General features: G+C 31.3%; 2 protein-coding genes across 4 annotated transcripts; one reads left to right on the top strand and one right to left on the bottom strand.

The window, feature by feature from the left end:
* The first annotated feature begins 659 nt into the window (after positions 1 to 659).
* Positions 660 to 2,443, top strand: LOC130678741 (BET1 homolog). Of its 2 annotated transcripts, none has more exons than XM_057486180.1 (4): positions 660 to 814; positions 940 to 1,063; positions 1,139 to 1,302; positions 2,160 to 2,443. In XM_057486180.1, exons 2-4 carry the CDS (start codon positions 1,045 to 1,047, stop codon positions 2,316 to 2,318), a joined length of 342 nt encoding a protein of 113 aa, XP_057342163.1. In that variant the 5' UTR covers positions 660 to 814; positions 940 to 1,044; the 3' UTR covers positions 2,319 to 2,443. The 2 variants fall into 2 exon arrangements, with proteins under 2 accessions (XP_057342163.1, XP_057342162.1); XM_057486179.1 differs by having other exon boundaries at positions 940 to 1,072.
* Positions 2,444 to 2,825: 382 nt separating this feature from the next.
* LOC130678740 (growth factor receptor-bound protein 2) lies at positions 2,826 to 6,685 on the bottom strand. Of its 2 annotated transcripts, XM_057486178.1 has the most exons (7): positions 6,123 to 6,685; positions 5,554 to 6,033; positions 5,206 to 5,303; positions 4,445 to 4,564; positions 4,193 to 4,358; positions 3,934 to 4,107; positions 2,826 to 3,869 (listed from the first exon to the last, which is right to left on the bottom strand). In XM_057486178.1, the coding sequence occupies exons 2-6, from the start codon at positions 5,629 to 5,631 to the stop codon at positions 3,934 to 3,936; spliced, it is 636 nt and encodes a 211-aa protein (XP_057342161.1). In that variant the 5' UTR covers positions 5,632 to 6,033; positions 6,123 to 6,685; the 3' UTR covers positions 2,826 to 3,869. The 2 variants fall into 2 exon arrangements, with proteins under 2 accessions (XP_057342161.1, XP_057342160.1); XM_057486177.1 differs by having other exon boundaries at positions 5,554 to 6,685.
* Between the last annotated feature and the right edge of the window lie 8,709 nt (positions 6,686 to 15,394).

Raw genomic sequence — 15,394 nt, 5'->3', positions numbered from 1 at the left:
TAATTCGATCGAATTCAATTGTTTAATCAGGGTCGACACTATTTTAAATTATTTATTTTATTTTTTATACTTTCAGATAAACTAACAAGGACTATTGAACTTAATCCATTAATTTGGTGCTCAATAATTTTTTTATTATTTACAAACTAATAATTTTTCAATTACTTTAAATATCTTTAATAATTATTACGTCTTTCATAATTAATGCGCATCTTTACTTCTTAAGGTTGAATTTAAAAATTATTTAAAGTTATTGATATCATCTGGTGGCAAAACATTTCTACCTTGTTATAGGATAAAAAATCAACAATAAATTCATTGAGATCTGAGTAATTGACATCTTTCTTACAATAAACAAATAAATTAAAATAATGAAATTTAAAAAAATGCGCGTACTGATTTTTTATTGATCTAAATACGCATTCTTAATTTTTATTTTACTTACATTTTATTTGCTTATTTAAAAATTAAAAAAACTGCCAATCGTTAACTGCATTCACACTTATTACTAATTTTGTATTTTTCTGTCTAATAAAATCTGTAATTTTATAAAATGAAATGAAGTTTTTTCTTCTATAAATTACTTTACTTGTGTTCACTTATTCAAATACAGTTTTTAAAAATGTCGCCAGCTGCGCGCCTAAAGCGCCGCCAATTCAAATTTACTAAACTAAATTCTATGGACTTGTCAATAACCAATAAATTTTAAATCACATGGATTATTTTTTGTTGTTTATTTGACGTGTCTCCTATGTCATATCATTTATAAAATGACGTGACAAATTCAATTAATCAACAAAAATCTATCGACGTGGTAATTTTAATTACTATCCTAATTATTTAAATTTTAATTAATTAACTCTCTACTATTTCATCATTTCATTATTTTTTACTGACATGATGACGTGTCAATTCATTTGTTACAACAATATATTGCAGATAACTGGATAAAACAAACCCAGGAAATGTTATTGAGGCCCATATATTTATTCTGAAGACTATTTTTTTTTCTGTTCATCAAAAGAGAAGTAAAAAAAATAAAAAATGAGGCGATCACATTCTGGTGAGAGGGGTGAGACATTTACTAATTAAAATCGTGTTATTCAATGTACTTATCATGTAAAATTATTATTTTCAGCTGGTTACAGCTACGAGCCCCTGCCAACGTCATCGCGAACTCACCTGGAGCACGAGAATGATCAACTGGAAGATGATCTTAGTGATAAAATTCATGCGCTTAAAACTTTGTCTATTGATATTGGAACTGAAGTTAAATATCAAGACAAAATTCTCAGAGATATGGTAGCGATCTTTGCTTACTCATATTTATTATTTTTAAAATTAAATATGAAAGTTAAAATATCATGTACCTGAAGATCGGAACGTTTTTCACGCATGATCCTGAAGTTAGCAGACAATTAAAATTTTTTTGATTTTTTTTTCAACAAATCAATTACAAAAAAACAACAAATAAAAATATGAACATGTAGAGAATTTAAAAAACTACAGGTGCAAATTTTTCAAATATTTTTTTTTCACTAATTTATTGCTTAAAAAAAAATCCAAAAATTATCAGACGTTGGTTAACTTCAGTATCATTTTTCACGCAACGAAAATGAAAATAATTCATGAAATTTGTGTCTAAAGGCGAATTTAAGGATAGTTGGGGGTGGCCTGTCATTTTCGGGTGACGTGCGAAACATTTCCGAAATCTAGATCCAGTAGATTTTTTACTTTTCATTTATTTTTTCTTATTTTCGTTCCGGGAAAAACGTTCCGATCTTCAGGTACATAAAATATCAGATACCCGACAATTGTTTTTTTAAATCAATTGTCAGTCTGCTGCTCCAATATTTTTTTACAATTGAATTATTTCTACTTTTATATTTTTTTAATATGATATTTTATCTATAATCAGTAAATATGACAATGAAGTTTCATTTTTATGAAATCTATGAAAAAAATTTTAGACATTTTTGTAATAGAGAAATTTATATAAATAATTTTTTAAATGGAGCTGGAGACTGGGTACTGAGTTCTGCGTCTTAGAGAACGTGCAGTCAAAAATTTTTAAAAGGCTGTCGTATAAATAAAAAAAAATTTGTCTGTTGATAGTTCGCTGTTATAATTGAACCCTAATTATTTTTTATTTATTCCAGGATGATGATTTCGAACGAACAAGTGGTTCGCTGACGTCCTCCGTAGCTCGAGTGATCAGAATGGCCAAAGCTGGACACAATTACTATATAATATATTTATTTTTATTCGCTATTTTTGTCTTCTTCGTTTTATGGATCGTGCTAAAATTCCGCGGGTAAATTAATTATTTAAATAACACAATAAATATATCCATTACTGTAATTTTTATCAAATAAGTCAATTTTTATGATAGATATTTGTAATTTAAATATAATGTATATAAATTATTTTTCTCTCAATTGAATTTACGTTTTCTTTATTCACTTCGCAAACTATTACGATAAATTTCTCACCAAAAATTCCATACTCCATAATAAAAATTCTATTTTTTCCGTACCCGTATCTCAACTTATCAATTATCAGAAAACTGAACTAGATTCTCATATTTTCTCATGAACGTTATCTGCATTTACTTCCTACTGCAATTACCGCTCGCTCGACTGCCTAAAATTAACAATTAAATTTAAAAATTCAAAACATCAGTATATTTTTCTCTTTTTATTTCAATTATCAATTATTTCATTCATACATTGCAGATCAATATATATATCTATAAATAAAATATGCGACTTGTGCGTAAATTAATCGGCAACTGAACAATTAATTAATTAATTAATTAATTGCTAATTTCCATAAAAATTGAGTCATAATTTTAAAAGTCATATTAAATATTACATTTTTTTTCGTATAAATTTATTTTAAATCAACATAAGCGCGTATAGTAAATGATATAAAATAAATGTAACTTTTAACTTTATTTATAAACAGAAAATAAGATGATAATATAATAATAATAATAACATACCAACGTATTTATTAATAGTTATAATTAATAATAATAATTAAATTATTATATAGTTTTTTTTTTAATGTAACGAAATATTAGGCCTTTGTTAGCGTCGTAATTTATCTTTATGATACGTAATATCAAAAAAGAATAGCTATCACTCGAGCTATGTACTTTATATATTTAATTTAATTGCAACACAAAAGCCAAGTTAAGACTCATGGTGGGCTACATACATCAATTTTCTTCATTTTACTGTCATAACAATAGTTATAATCACATTTTAAAATAATAATAATAATTAAAGATACGTTGTGTTAATCAGTAATAAATTACACGCTAAAATTACCGAGTAAAAATAGATATAAAAAAAAAAAAGAAAAAAAAATGATCAAATTTCATTCCGCTTGTCCGTACATAAAAAAGTACAAAATTTATTATTATTACACTACGACAAAATAGTTATTTTTTTTTTTAACCATTGAAATCGTTATGGTGATGAGCAACTTATGGGACAGAAACGGATACTATAATACGTTAAGTAATTAATAATTATAATGTAATTAATATTAATAGTAATAGTTAATGGAGTAATAATTATTATCAGATAATATACATGTATAATAATTTTTATAAGCTAATAATGACATGAATGGCAACAGAATGGCATATGAAAATCAAGTCAATGTTTATTTTTTTTTTCTTTTTATAATTTTTCTTTTTTCCTCAACTTTATTTTTCCTCGAGTTTTTTTTTCCTCTTGAAAAATAAAAAAGTAGCCCACGCGATGAGAAAATAATGTATGATTATTTTAGCAGCTTATCTGATTCTGTCTGTACATGATAGGCGATTATGGTCCGTTATGGATGTTGACAACAATAATCTGAAAATTTTTTATCAATTATTTATTATTAATTGATTATAATTATTGTTATTTAATTAATTACCTAAGAATGATAAGGTGTAACATAAGTTGATGGAAATAATCCTCGTCTATTTCCGATTTCCCCATGCCACCAGTGCTGATCCGTGCGATCTGTGACGGTGATAACGTCACCTCTCCGGAACTCAAGTTCACCGGGTTCTTGTGGCGTAAAATCATACAGCGCTTGTACTAAACACTGAAAACAATATAAAAAAATAAAATAATTTATCAGTGACACGTCAATGCCGAAGCTATAAATCGTTAATTGGTTGATTAATTACCTCTTCTGGTATCATGTCACGCAGCTTAACGTCCTGAGAACGTGACACCGATGCCGTGCGGTGATATTCAACTAATTCGTTAAGGCTACTGAACTTTACGACCCACAAAAAAAATTTACCCTGCGCGTCTCTCAGGACTTTGAAGTGTTGGACTCCGTCAGAACATCTGAGGAATTTAAATCCCATAAATTACTAATCTATTTTAATTATGCCGTGAATGATAATAGAAAAAATATATAAAAGTAAACATACTTGACAGATAATGAAAAGTCTCCAGGAGAACTCTCGCTGATTCTTATCAGAAAGGCACCCTCGTGTTTATTAGAGAGCAGTCTTTCTGCATCAGCTCTCGTTATCCGACCATAGTACCAACTAAAAAATAAATTTGCTCTCAAATAGGGCCAGGATTTGTGCGTTGATTTAAAAATAATTAATAATTAGTGGTGTAAAATTTTTTATACTACGGGGAAAATATTGGTCTTATGAAAAAAGTTTTCAAACAAAAGTTGTAGGGAATTTAATTTTACAAAAAAAATGTCTCTTATAATTTTTTCTTAGGACTACTAAGAAAGCCGTAATTTCAAAATTAAGATTTTCATAATTCCCCAAATTTTGAATCATTCATTATGAATCTTAATTTTTGAATTACGGTGAAAAAATTGGTCGTACAAGAAAATCATAAGAGACATTTTTTTTAGAAAATTAAATTTCCTAAAACTTTTGTTTGAACACTTTTTTACTAAGACCGATATTTTCCCCGTAATATCAAAAATTTGAACTATTCATTTAAAAAATAAGGCAAAAATCTTCTCCCTACTCATAAATTATTTGAATTTAAGCACAAGCGTAAGGTAAGAGACCTAGTACCTGATCAGTGAACTAGTATCCGATCACTCCACGTATTTGTATATCTATATTTAATAAAATTTAGTATATATAGGTATACAAATACACTAGTGATCAGATACTAGGTCTCTTACCTTAAATATAAATAAAAATATATGATTTCTTACTCATGATTTTTCATCTCAATGTAATTACTAGGTATCAAACCTTCCTTTGAATCCAACTCAGCTCTGTACCAATTCATGTCATCCTCCATATTCAGAATCTGTAAATAAATTGACCTTAATTAGACCCAATTTCAATACCAAAAAATAAAAAAAGATTAAAAAATAAACTAGCGATAAATACTGGATATAAATTCCAATCCAAAGTAATAAAAGTCACTTGTAGTGACACCCAAGTAGAAACAGTATCACGGTATCATGTGATTATCACAAACAAAACGATAGCATATGATCGCATGTTTAAATTTATAAATAAACCCATACACACTTATACATAATATTTAAACAAACCTTTAAAACTTGATTTCTACGAAAACTCAACTCGTCCTCAGCTGTTGCTGTAAAATCATGTTTTGCCGTAGCCTCCATTCTTGATGTCAAAAATAGCAATTAAATAGATCCGGAATTTTACTGGCTATTAACTTTTGTATAAATAATTACCACAATAAATAAAACCTTGAAAAAGTCTTTTTAAAAAATACTCGGTCACCACGATCGCGATCACGTTTCACTTATCGCTGGCGATTAAAATCCAGCAGAATAATAACCACAGTTTAAATAAAATCTAAACGTTTTTTTTAAATTTAAATAAAGGTTATTAGTTGTGCAGACAATAGACAAGGTTGATAGATTTTCTCTTGACTTATTTAGCCTCCCCCCAGGCTCCAAAGCACTTCTTTTCAGAACAAGTGTACACTGGCTATAACAATCTTGCTTATACTTAATATCTATACTTTTAACTCGTGTGTGTCCTATTTTAAAACTCGTCTACTAAATAATCACAACAATTATTTTAATTAATCCACTGATCTGTCAGTATGTAGAAAATTATTTATATTTTAGTTATTTTGTGTACTTACTTAAAAAAAAAATAGTAATTTACATTAAACTGTCACTTGTAATGCAATACGCATTTATTATGTATGTATATATATATATGTATGTATATGTATATATATTAATACTTATGAGCACCCATGACGGTGTTTGTCTTATTATCAGACATAAAATATTCTCTCTCGTTTGGTCTCGCGAGTTATCCTGATCTATAATCCGTGATGTCCTGATATTAATAAAATATAATAATAATAATAATAATAATAATAATAATATCAATAATAATAATAAATTGGTGTAAGATACGAGGATGAGGATGACGAGGACGACAACGACGACGACGGCGGATGCCTCGACCACCTCCTCAAATTAAATTCCTCTGCGCAGGCACCTTTGCGTCGGCACCCTCTCTCTCTTTCTCTCTCGCTCCCTCTGGATCTCCGTTCCCCAGACTCAGACTTTAACCAACGACTACTATATGGTTATATGTCCTGGTGTATTAACACTGACGTCACATTCGAGATTATTCCACACACACTACCAGCGCACTAAATATATACACTACATTCGACAAAACACTTGTTTTTTTTTATTTTTTTTATTTCAAATATCTGCTTATAAATAAACGTCACTTTTTTAAAAGCATCGATACGTCATAGATTTATGACTAGTGCGCTATGATACTTTTTATTATCATTAGAAAATAAATAATTATTTATCATAAGTAAAATTTATTTTTAAAACACGCGGTTTATTATTTTATTTATTTAATTGTTGATTATTATTTTTATCGGACTATTTTTTTGACGTATTGATACGCATGCGCGTTCGCCGCCATTTTTCATTGCGCCATCTTATTTTTTGATATTTAGATTTTAATTATCTTTTAATTTACAATCATTTTTTTTTAATTACTTTTATCAGACGTCTAGCTGTCAAGTTTGGGAATGCGCGCGTTTATAATTTGAATTTGAAATTTTGAAATTTTGAAATTTAAAAAATTTAAATTTTATTATTAATATAGAGATAGAGGTATGAGTTTTTGTGTGGATGTGAGGTAATTGATGTCGGACAATAATATTTATTCATGATACATATTAAAGTATGTACTGGCGTAGTAATACACGTGCAGTAGCGCGGAAATTAAATTATTTGTGATACCGATGTCAGTTTGCTGTTGCGAATAACTTGTTGCCATAAATAATAAAGATAACGAGGTTTGTTATGAAATAAACAATTATTTAGCAGCAATGACGCATTGACTTTAATTCTTTTTTTTTTTTATTTAAACAAATAAAAAAAATCTGTGACTATGATTTATTTAAATAATTATAAATTTGTCTTTTTGATCGGCCCCCCGGTAAACCCATGAATAATTGCGTGTTCACTTCCTGTTCTCTATATCCGCTTTACTGTTGATGCCAGACAACTTCCGCCCACACTCAATAAAAAAATAGTGAATTGTGTGCAATTCGATTAAGATGACTATCCTGCTGTCATTATTTTATTTTTAATTCACTTATTTATTTATTCATTTATTAAATAATAAAATTCAAGGAGGCGCGAGTCGTAAAAAAAATGTATTCAAATTTTTGGCGCTAGTCTTGTGGAAATAATTTTAAATTTACGTCAGAAACTGACGTCGACCTTGCGCTGACATTAACAATCCTCATTGTAATTACCATGTACAAGTACATTACATTTACACTTTACAGCTCTTTTGCAACAGATCTCGTACTCGTGATTAGACACTCGGGTGTTAAAAAAAAAATGAAAGCTATGAAAAATTTTTTACTCAAGATTACTCGGTATTGGGCGCCGTAAATCTCAAGGTAGATGGAAATATCGATTGGGGCTTCGAGAAAACCCGTAAGAGAAATTAAGAAAGGTGAAGTAAAAAAATAAAAAAAAGGTACAATCGAGCTGTCAGATGATGAAAGGCATTCATGAGATATTTAACAGTTTTTAAATTTTTTAGCTGCGGATCGTAAATAAAATGCGGCGTAAAAACTACCAAGTGATAAACACTTTTTTCCACGTGCTGAAATATTACGCGTGAGTTATTTTTCCTTAGGGTCAGCGATCTTACAATTTCACGTGAACTCATGTTTCCACCTTTACTTTATATTTATATATATATTCATATGTATCTATATGTCTAGATATATATATATGTATATCCATTTATATATAACTGATCGATTGCTCCAACAAATATTCCATGAGTTGAGATGCTCGAGTGACTCACGTGTCTTCCCCACTAGTCAGTGTCATGTTGCCCTGAAGCTAAACTAAAGATCTACAGATACCTCTCTCATATAATATGAATATGAGTAGACAACTTATATTTTTTTACTACTTATTTCTGAAATTAAAAAAAGAAATCATTATTTTTACCTGAAAATACTCCAAAAATAAACAAGTTAATAAAATGGTGCGAATTCCTGGGTAACGGAATTTATGGGACTTTTTATGCGTCAACGAAACCCGGAGGAAAGGCACCAGACAAAAGTGACTGTTGAAATATTTTGTATATGTAGTTTAAGTTAATGGTTGGTACAGTTTAGCTTCAGCTACCTAACATAACAACAACTAAACATAACTCAGCTACAGCTACACAGGAACATTCTGAGCTGACTCGATAAGAGTGAGACCGTAAATGGAGTTTTTCTACCTGAGAAACTGAGAAAGAGACTGATAAATTTGTGCCAGAACCCTGACGTCATCTTCTGACGCAGGACGGAGAGTTTATAGCAGTGGGTTGTTATCCAACGAGCAGAAACCATCAGCATCAGCCATATTCTTCACTGCTTATACTTTTTGCTGCTGATGCTGATCCTGTATATATATTTATATATTATTCTAGATGACTTGATAGCAAATCTATAATAATATTCAGACCAAGAGACATCGCTCATTTACATAATTCCTTTTTTCTCTTAATTTTTTTCGGGTATTTTTAAACTCCCTCAGTATTTCCATCTCGTTATTTTTTATTTCAAAATAAATAACAACAATAATAATAATAATTATTGTTATTATTATCAAAAAACGTTTGCTAATTTGGAGTGAAATCGAGGCAAGAAAGTGCTGCCACCTAGAATAATGAGACAGTTGATACAAGAGAAACCTGTGCGGGTTTACCTCGACTTTATAAAGATTAAAATAGACATATGTTGGGTTGCTGGTGGGTCTGGTGTAGACTCCACTCTGGGAACTCAACTCGAGTGTACACTGTACGAAAATCAACAGATACTTAAATGCAAACGTCTCTGCTCACATAAATGGATCGTTGTAACAGGTGTTTTTAGCTGACAGAGAGGGGGTTTTCACAGGTGGCCCTCAACTCACTCACCGCTTTCATCTGTATAAAGTATAAATGTAAACACACATACATTTATATATATTTTTATACATAAAGAAATTTAAAGCACAAAGCCCCGTACGAGTGAGAGCAGGAAATCTCGCGATACGTATTGCGATATTTATGAAAATAGTTTTAGCTCCACAGAATTTTTCAACGTTATGTACATAAAAATTGTTGAGAGAGAATTCTCTTAGGATCATTAGCGTGAACCACGAAGCATGGAATTCTTGACCACTAAGAACCATCCGGTTGAGTCTACTCAACCGATCTCAACATTCGGCCTGGCCGCAATCTGCGGCCGCTGGTTTTCCCGATCTTTCTGCTAAATTGCGTTAGAGTAAAGTCCAAGTATCAGCATCAACAATAACCTCGTCATCAGAAGCACCAGCAGCAGAAGCAGCTCAAGATGGCTTATAGCAAATGTCCTTTGATGAATTTAATTATTATAATCGCCAGTCCGCATTCAAATTTATATTAAAAACATCAGCAGTCAGAGACAATTTAAATATCCTCTGATGTCTGATATATACATAAATATATTTATCGGGCTTGGCAGTCAATCGGATTAACTGACCAGTCGAAAATAATTTCGACACATCTCATACTCTCACTGGACTATTTTACATTCCGTGGACATATATATAGATATAGATATAGATATATATGTATATGTATACGCAGCCCGAAATAGAATAGAATAGGATATTGGACCCGACTGAACCGAACTGGACTGGACTGGATGATAGAAGTGTAGAATGTGTTGGTTGATATGCACATCCATATATTTCGGATACATAATTGTATAGTTATATAACACATATGCGAGTGTATATATTTGGGCCGGACACGTTGTCAATGTTTGAGTGTTATCGACGTGCAATTGAAGCAAGGAAAGGCAATTAGTAACAGCAATGATTAATTAATCAAGTACATTTCCATGTTCCATCACGTTCATGTGTCCATCCACTGTATGCTTGCATGCATATATATCTCTCATTCCATATATATCATCCACCCTCAATATTACTATTGACATTTTATATACATTTTCATTATTATTTCAATATACTCCTGTCATTAATAATCTCCATATTCATTTTCCTCGTTACTATTTATCAAATTATAATATTAATAGCAACGAACCATACCTACAGTCATATATTTGTGTAAAAAATTGTGAGAGTGACAAATAGGCGAAAATTAGGCCCTGCAGCGGCTAATTCGGATGATAAATCAACGTCCAGCCTCCGACTCACCTCAACTAATATAATGTACATTACATATGTGTTGTATTGTATGTAATGTTAAGTGTATATATGTATATATAGGTGAAGAGCACCGTACCGTTTATCCACTGGCAGATCCCGCTATTTCATGGGAATCGAGAGGGGATGAGAAACGTTGTTGTCGCGGACTACTCGACCCATATAAACGATGCGAACAGAACAGTGAACGAACCACGCGTGGCTGATGCGACACACATATACATATATACATACATACATACTTACAATATATAAACAGAAGAGAGGAAGACAAGAGTCATCTCTCTGGTAGTATAGTAGTATCTGGCAAACGGGAGCAGCACGTGCGCGCTTACGTGTATCATAGTAGCGACTCTTATAGTATCCATGGCATGGGGGTCGGGGGTGGGTATTGTGTTTAGTCGGATTGACCGATCATCCGGCCTGCTGATGTACAATAACTCAAAACAACTGTCTGCTATTATATATCTGCCTCTGCTCAACTCATATCACCAAAGTGACAACAACTCTATCCCTACTACCCAATTATTTTCTTCTTACTCTGTCTCCCTCTTTCTCTCGCTCCATTATAATAATAAACATTCGGCTTCGGCTTCGACTTCTTTAATAACAAACTCTCTTGTTCCCTCTCTCGCTTACACTAATTCCCTCCTTGCCCTGGTGGTATCGTCGATGATTCGCCAACCAGTGTAGTATCGGTAGTCTACTACAGCCATGAGCAGGCCATTAATTTAATGTCTCACGGCCATTCACCTAGAATTATTATACTACAACACAACACACAGAAAACCAATACGACAACGGCGCCAGGAATCATCGTATTACTATTACTACTATTATGTATTATTATTATGTTCATTCATAAATTCTTATCTCACAAGTTTACTAAACGGTCGATAGAAAAATAACGTGGATCGTGGGCGAGTCATTGTTTTGCGTTTACATATTATTAGGTAGCATGCACGGATATACCATTTGCTTGTGTACATGTGTTACACATATGCACTTACAAATATATATACATAAAAGTGTGTGTGTTGCTGATGTTTAATATACGAATATATAGATGTAGTACGTAGTACATGCGAGTAGCTCGAGTGATCCGAGACGTCACGTGCTCTCTTATGTTTACACTGAGCCAAGTGGTGTTGCTGACCTGGGTCAAGGTTGCCCCAATGGCTTTCGTAATCTTTGATTTAGATAACATGCTCTTTACAGTTATTGTATATATTTACTCTTGCATATAATTTACGTGTGTATTTAAAATTTAAACCGACTGCTCAATAACGACAACCTCCAAATCAACATCGACGTCATCATCATCATCATCATCATCGTCGGTAATAAACACACTTGTGCCACTTACTACTCACTGTATTGATCAATTACTATTTCAAAATAAAACCCAAGTATTATTGATCACTGATCCAATTAACTGGTAATTAACCGCGAGGTATTTAATTAGCTGTATCAATACCTGTGCAATCTGATTGATTGAGTTTATGATTTGATAATAAATTAATACGAAATATCAATGGGGATTAATTTTCGGAGCACTGATTTACTCGAAGGACAAAAGCACTGTTGTGTGTCTGCAGACTCTGTCACTGTCACTGTCATATATCTTAGTAGTTTAAGTTCCCTAAAGTTATTTATATCACATCGGCTTAAGCTCAAGCTCATTAGTAGAGTCATCAATCTGAGCGGTACCGACGGTCTTACCCGCGACGGTGGCGTATATTACACCACTCGTATACATAATACTATCGAATCCGCAGTACGATACCACCGCGACGACTACTACTACTACTACAAAAACAAGTGTACTCCACTTTCATTCAGTAATTCTAAAAATAAGCTGCTGCCGATTCACAACGCATGAATGACAATCGAGTTGTAGGGAATGGAAGGACGTAGTGCGGATACGGGGAATTGAATTCTTCGTCCTCTACACTATACATACATATATATATATATATTACTACACTCCATCCATCTATATATATATATCTATATATCTTTTCCCTATCCCTCTCACTCTAGCTTTCTCCTTTCGTCGTTGGTTGACCCTGAAATTTTGCGAAAATCGATTAACATAGACTGTTACATAAATCTGTGTTACACCAGCTATCTCACCCATTCTCTAGCTCCTGAATGCTAATTCTCAATTGGGTTATATATATAGCAAGGGCAGTGGGTACTGTCATGGTAATTTTTAATTTAAATTGTTCCAAGTGATGACTTATTTTTGAGATCACTTTAAAGCCTTTCCCATCGGTCGCTGATGACGATGACGGAAAATGTGATAGTTTTTGCTTGAGATAACTCAGATATCGATCTCATCGAGATCCCCTTGGTACAAGCATGCCAAGTAAAGCAGTTCAACGTGAGTATGACAGCAGCAGGGGCGGATCATCCGATAAAAAACATTTCCCGGATAGGACGATGCTACGCTTACAACATCAGCTCATACTTGGGTCCTTCTATCTTTATATAATCGATATACACATACATCGATATATACACACTCACCCACACTTTTATTTATTTTATATACAATAAGTTATAAAATATGTGGCGGTTCAATACATCTTTTAGTTGTTGCCTAATATATATACATATATAACACATAAATCCAATAACTTTACTCTTCCTCTTTGGCTTTACAATATATATTTTAGTTGGTTCTCGTGAAAGAATTTTTAATAAACGCATATTTTAGCCTTTATTAGACGGATAAAAAAAATTTACTTTAATTTGCATAAAAAAATTTATCCAGTCGTAAGTTTGAAGGAAAAATTGATAGTAAGTGATAAAATTATAAATAATTTTTTCTATTATGGTTATTGGAAGTAATTTATTTAAAGTATGACCGTAACATTAATTTGAAAAAAAAAAAAAAAAAAAGAAAAAAATCGCTTCAAAGTAACGAGATTTATTAATAAAACGCCAAGTAATTTCCGCAGATCAATAATTGATAACAACTTTAATGTCATGAATTACTTTTTTTATCAATTAAGTTTAAAAATATCCGAGTCCTTTTATTGATAATTTTTGTGGGTGACAGCCCTATGAGGACGTCATTAGAAGGACAAGTCAAATTGATTGACAGAATATGAAGGACGCAAAAAAAAAACCCAAGTTCATATGTCTATACAATAATAATTTCTTTATTTATGTATACACTAGGTGTGTGATATATATTTACCTCTGAAAATTTGAATTATTAGAAAAAATATAAAAATTTTCAGTCATTGAAAATAAATTTTGGAGTACACTGTTAAAAATAATTTGAAAATTACAATACAAAAAGAATTGAATTTTCATAACTAGATATTTGAATTGTGTTTTCAATAAAAAAAGCTTTAAATTTAATATACGTAATTTAATAATCAAGCTGGTATTCAAAATTAAGAAAAAAAATATGAATTTTAATAAACGTACTGAAAATTTATACTTGATTTTTAAATTTTCAAAGCAAGTATTGAAAATCCTAAAACATATATTGAAATTTAATAATTCTATTTGAAATTCCATAATACTCATTTGAAAATTCAAAAAAAAGTATTTGAAAATCCAGTGTTAATTTGAAAATTCAAAAACGTCTATTTTAAATTCTATATGAAATTAGTAATGAAATTTCAAGCACAAATGTATGTGTTTATTGCGTTATATACAATCTTTGAAAATTCAACCAATTTTTAACTTCCCGCTAAGAAAATTGTAAATTTTCAAAAATTCAGGAAGTTATTGGTTTCGGTCCGATTTACGAAAATCGAATTTTCATCAGATATCGACGTTTTGAGGTCCTAGGAAGCTATTCTGACTAATTTCAAGATGATGTCCGAGTGTATGTATGTATGTATGTACGTACGTATGTAAATACCTGTATCTTTTGAACGGATGAACCGATTTTGAACTTTAAGGTGTCATTCGACGCGGCTTGTCAATATCTTGAAGCTGTAAGAAAATTGAGCTTGATCGGTAGGGCTCGTTCAGAGATATTTCAAAAATAAAATTTTTTCAAAAATGTTTTTTTTGGATAACTTTTAATGTGCTCGATGGATTGATTCAAAAATGGACTGGGCTCTAAAGCTTTAGAAGCCGCGCCGAATACCACCTCAACCACCAAAATCGGTTCATTCGTTCAAGAGAAACCGTTGTCGAAAGAATTAAAAAAAAATTTTTTTTTTATGTTTTCTGAAATATCTCAAAAACGACTCGATAAATCGAATTCAAAATTTGATCAGCTTTAGAACTTGATAAAATGCGTCGATTGCCACCTCAACCGTCTCGATCGGTTTATTCGTTTGAGAGATATCGCTGGAGAAAAAAATGGTAAAAAACGTTTTTTTTTCGAAAACAACAGCTCGAAGAGCTCGAAAATGTATTCACAATAATGTTGTCGAGGTTCTTGAGCTCGAAAACAGCGGGAAGTTTTGGGGCTGGCCCACAGGGTCAACTGACACACCGATTTTTTTTTTCAGTGATGATTCGTAAATTTTCAAATAATTCGAAGTTTGAATCTAACATTTCGATTCGATTCGATACGAGTAATTCGTAAGTTTGAATTATTCGCACACCCCTAGTATATATGTACATATTTATGGTAATAATAATAGTAATAGTAAGTAATAATAAATAAACAGCGATTGACATTTGA

The sequence above is a fragment of the Microplitis mediator genome, chromosome 2 (assembly GCF_029852145.1).
Source record: "Microplitis mediator isolate UGA2020A chromosome 2, iyMicMedi2.1, whole genome shotgun sequence".
NCBI classification, from domain to species: Eukaryota; Metazoa; Arthropoda; class Insecta; order Hymenoptera; family Braconidae; genus Microplitis; species Microplitis mediator.
Note: the sequence above shows the minus strand (reverse complement) of the source record. Positions and strands in the feature narration are given on the sequence as shown.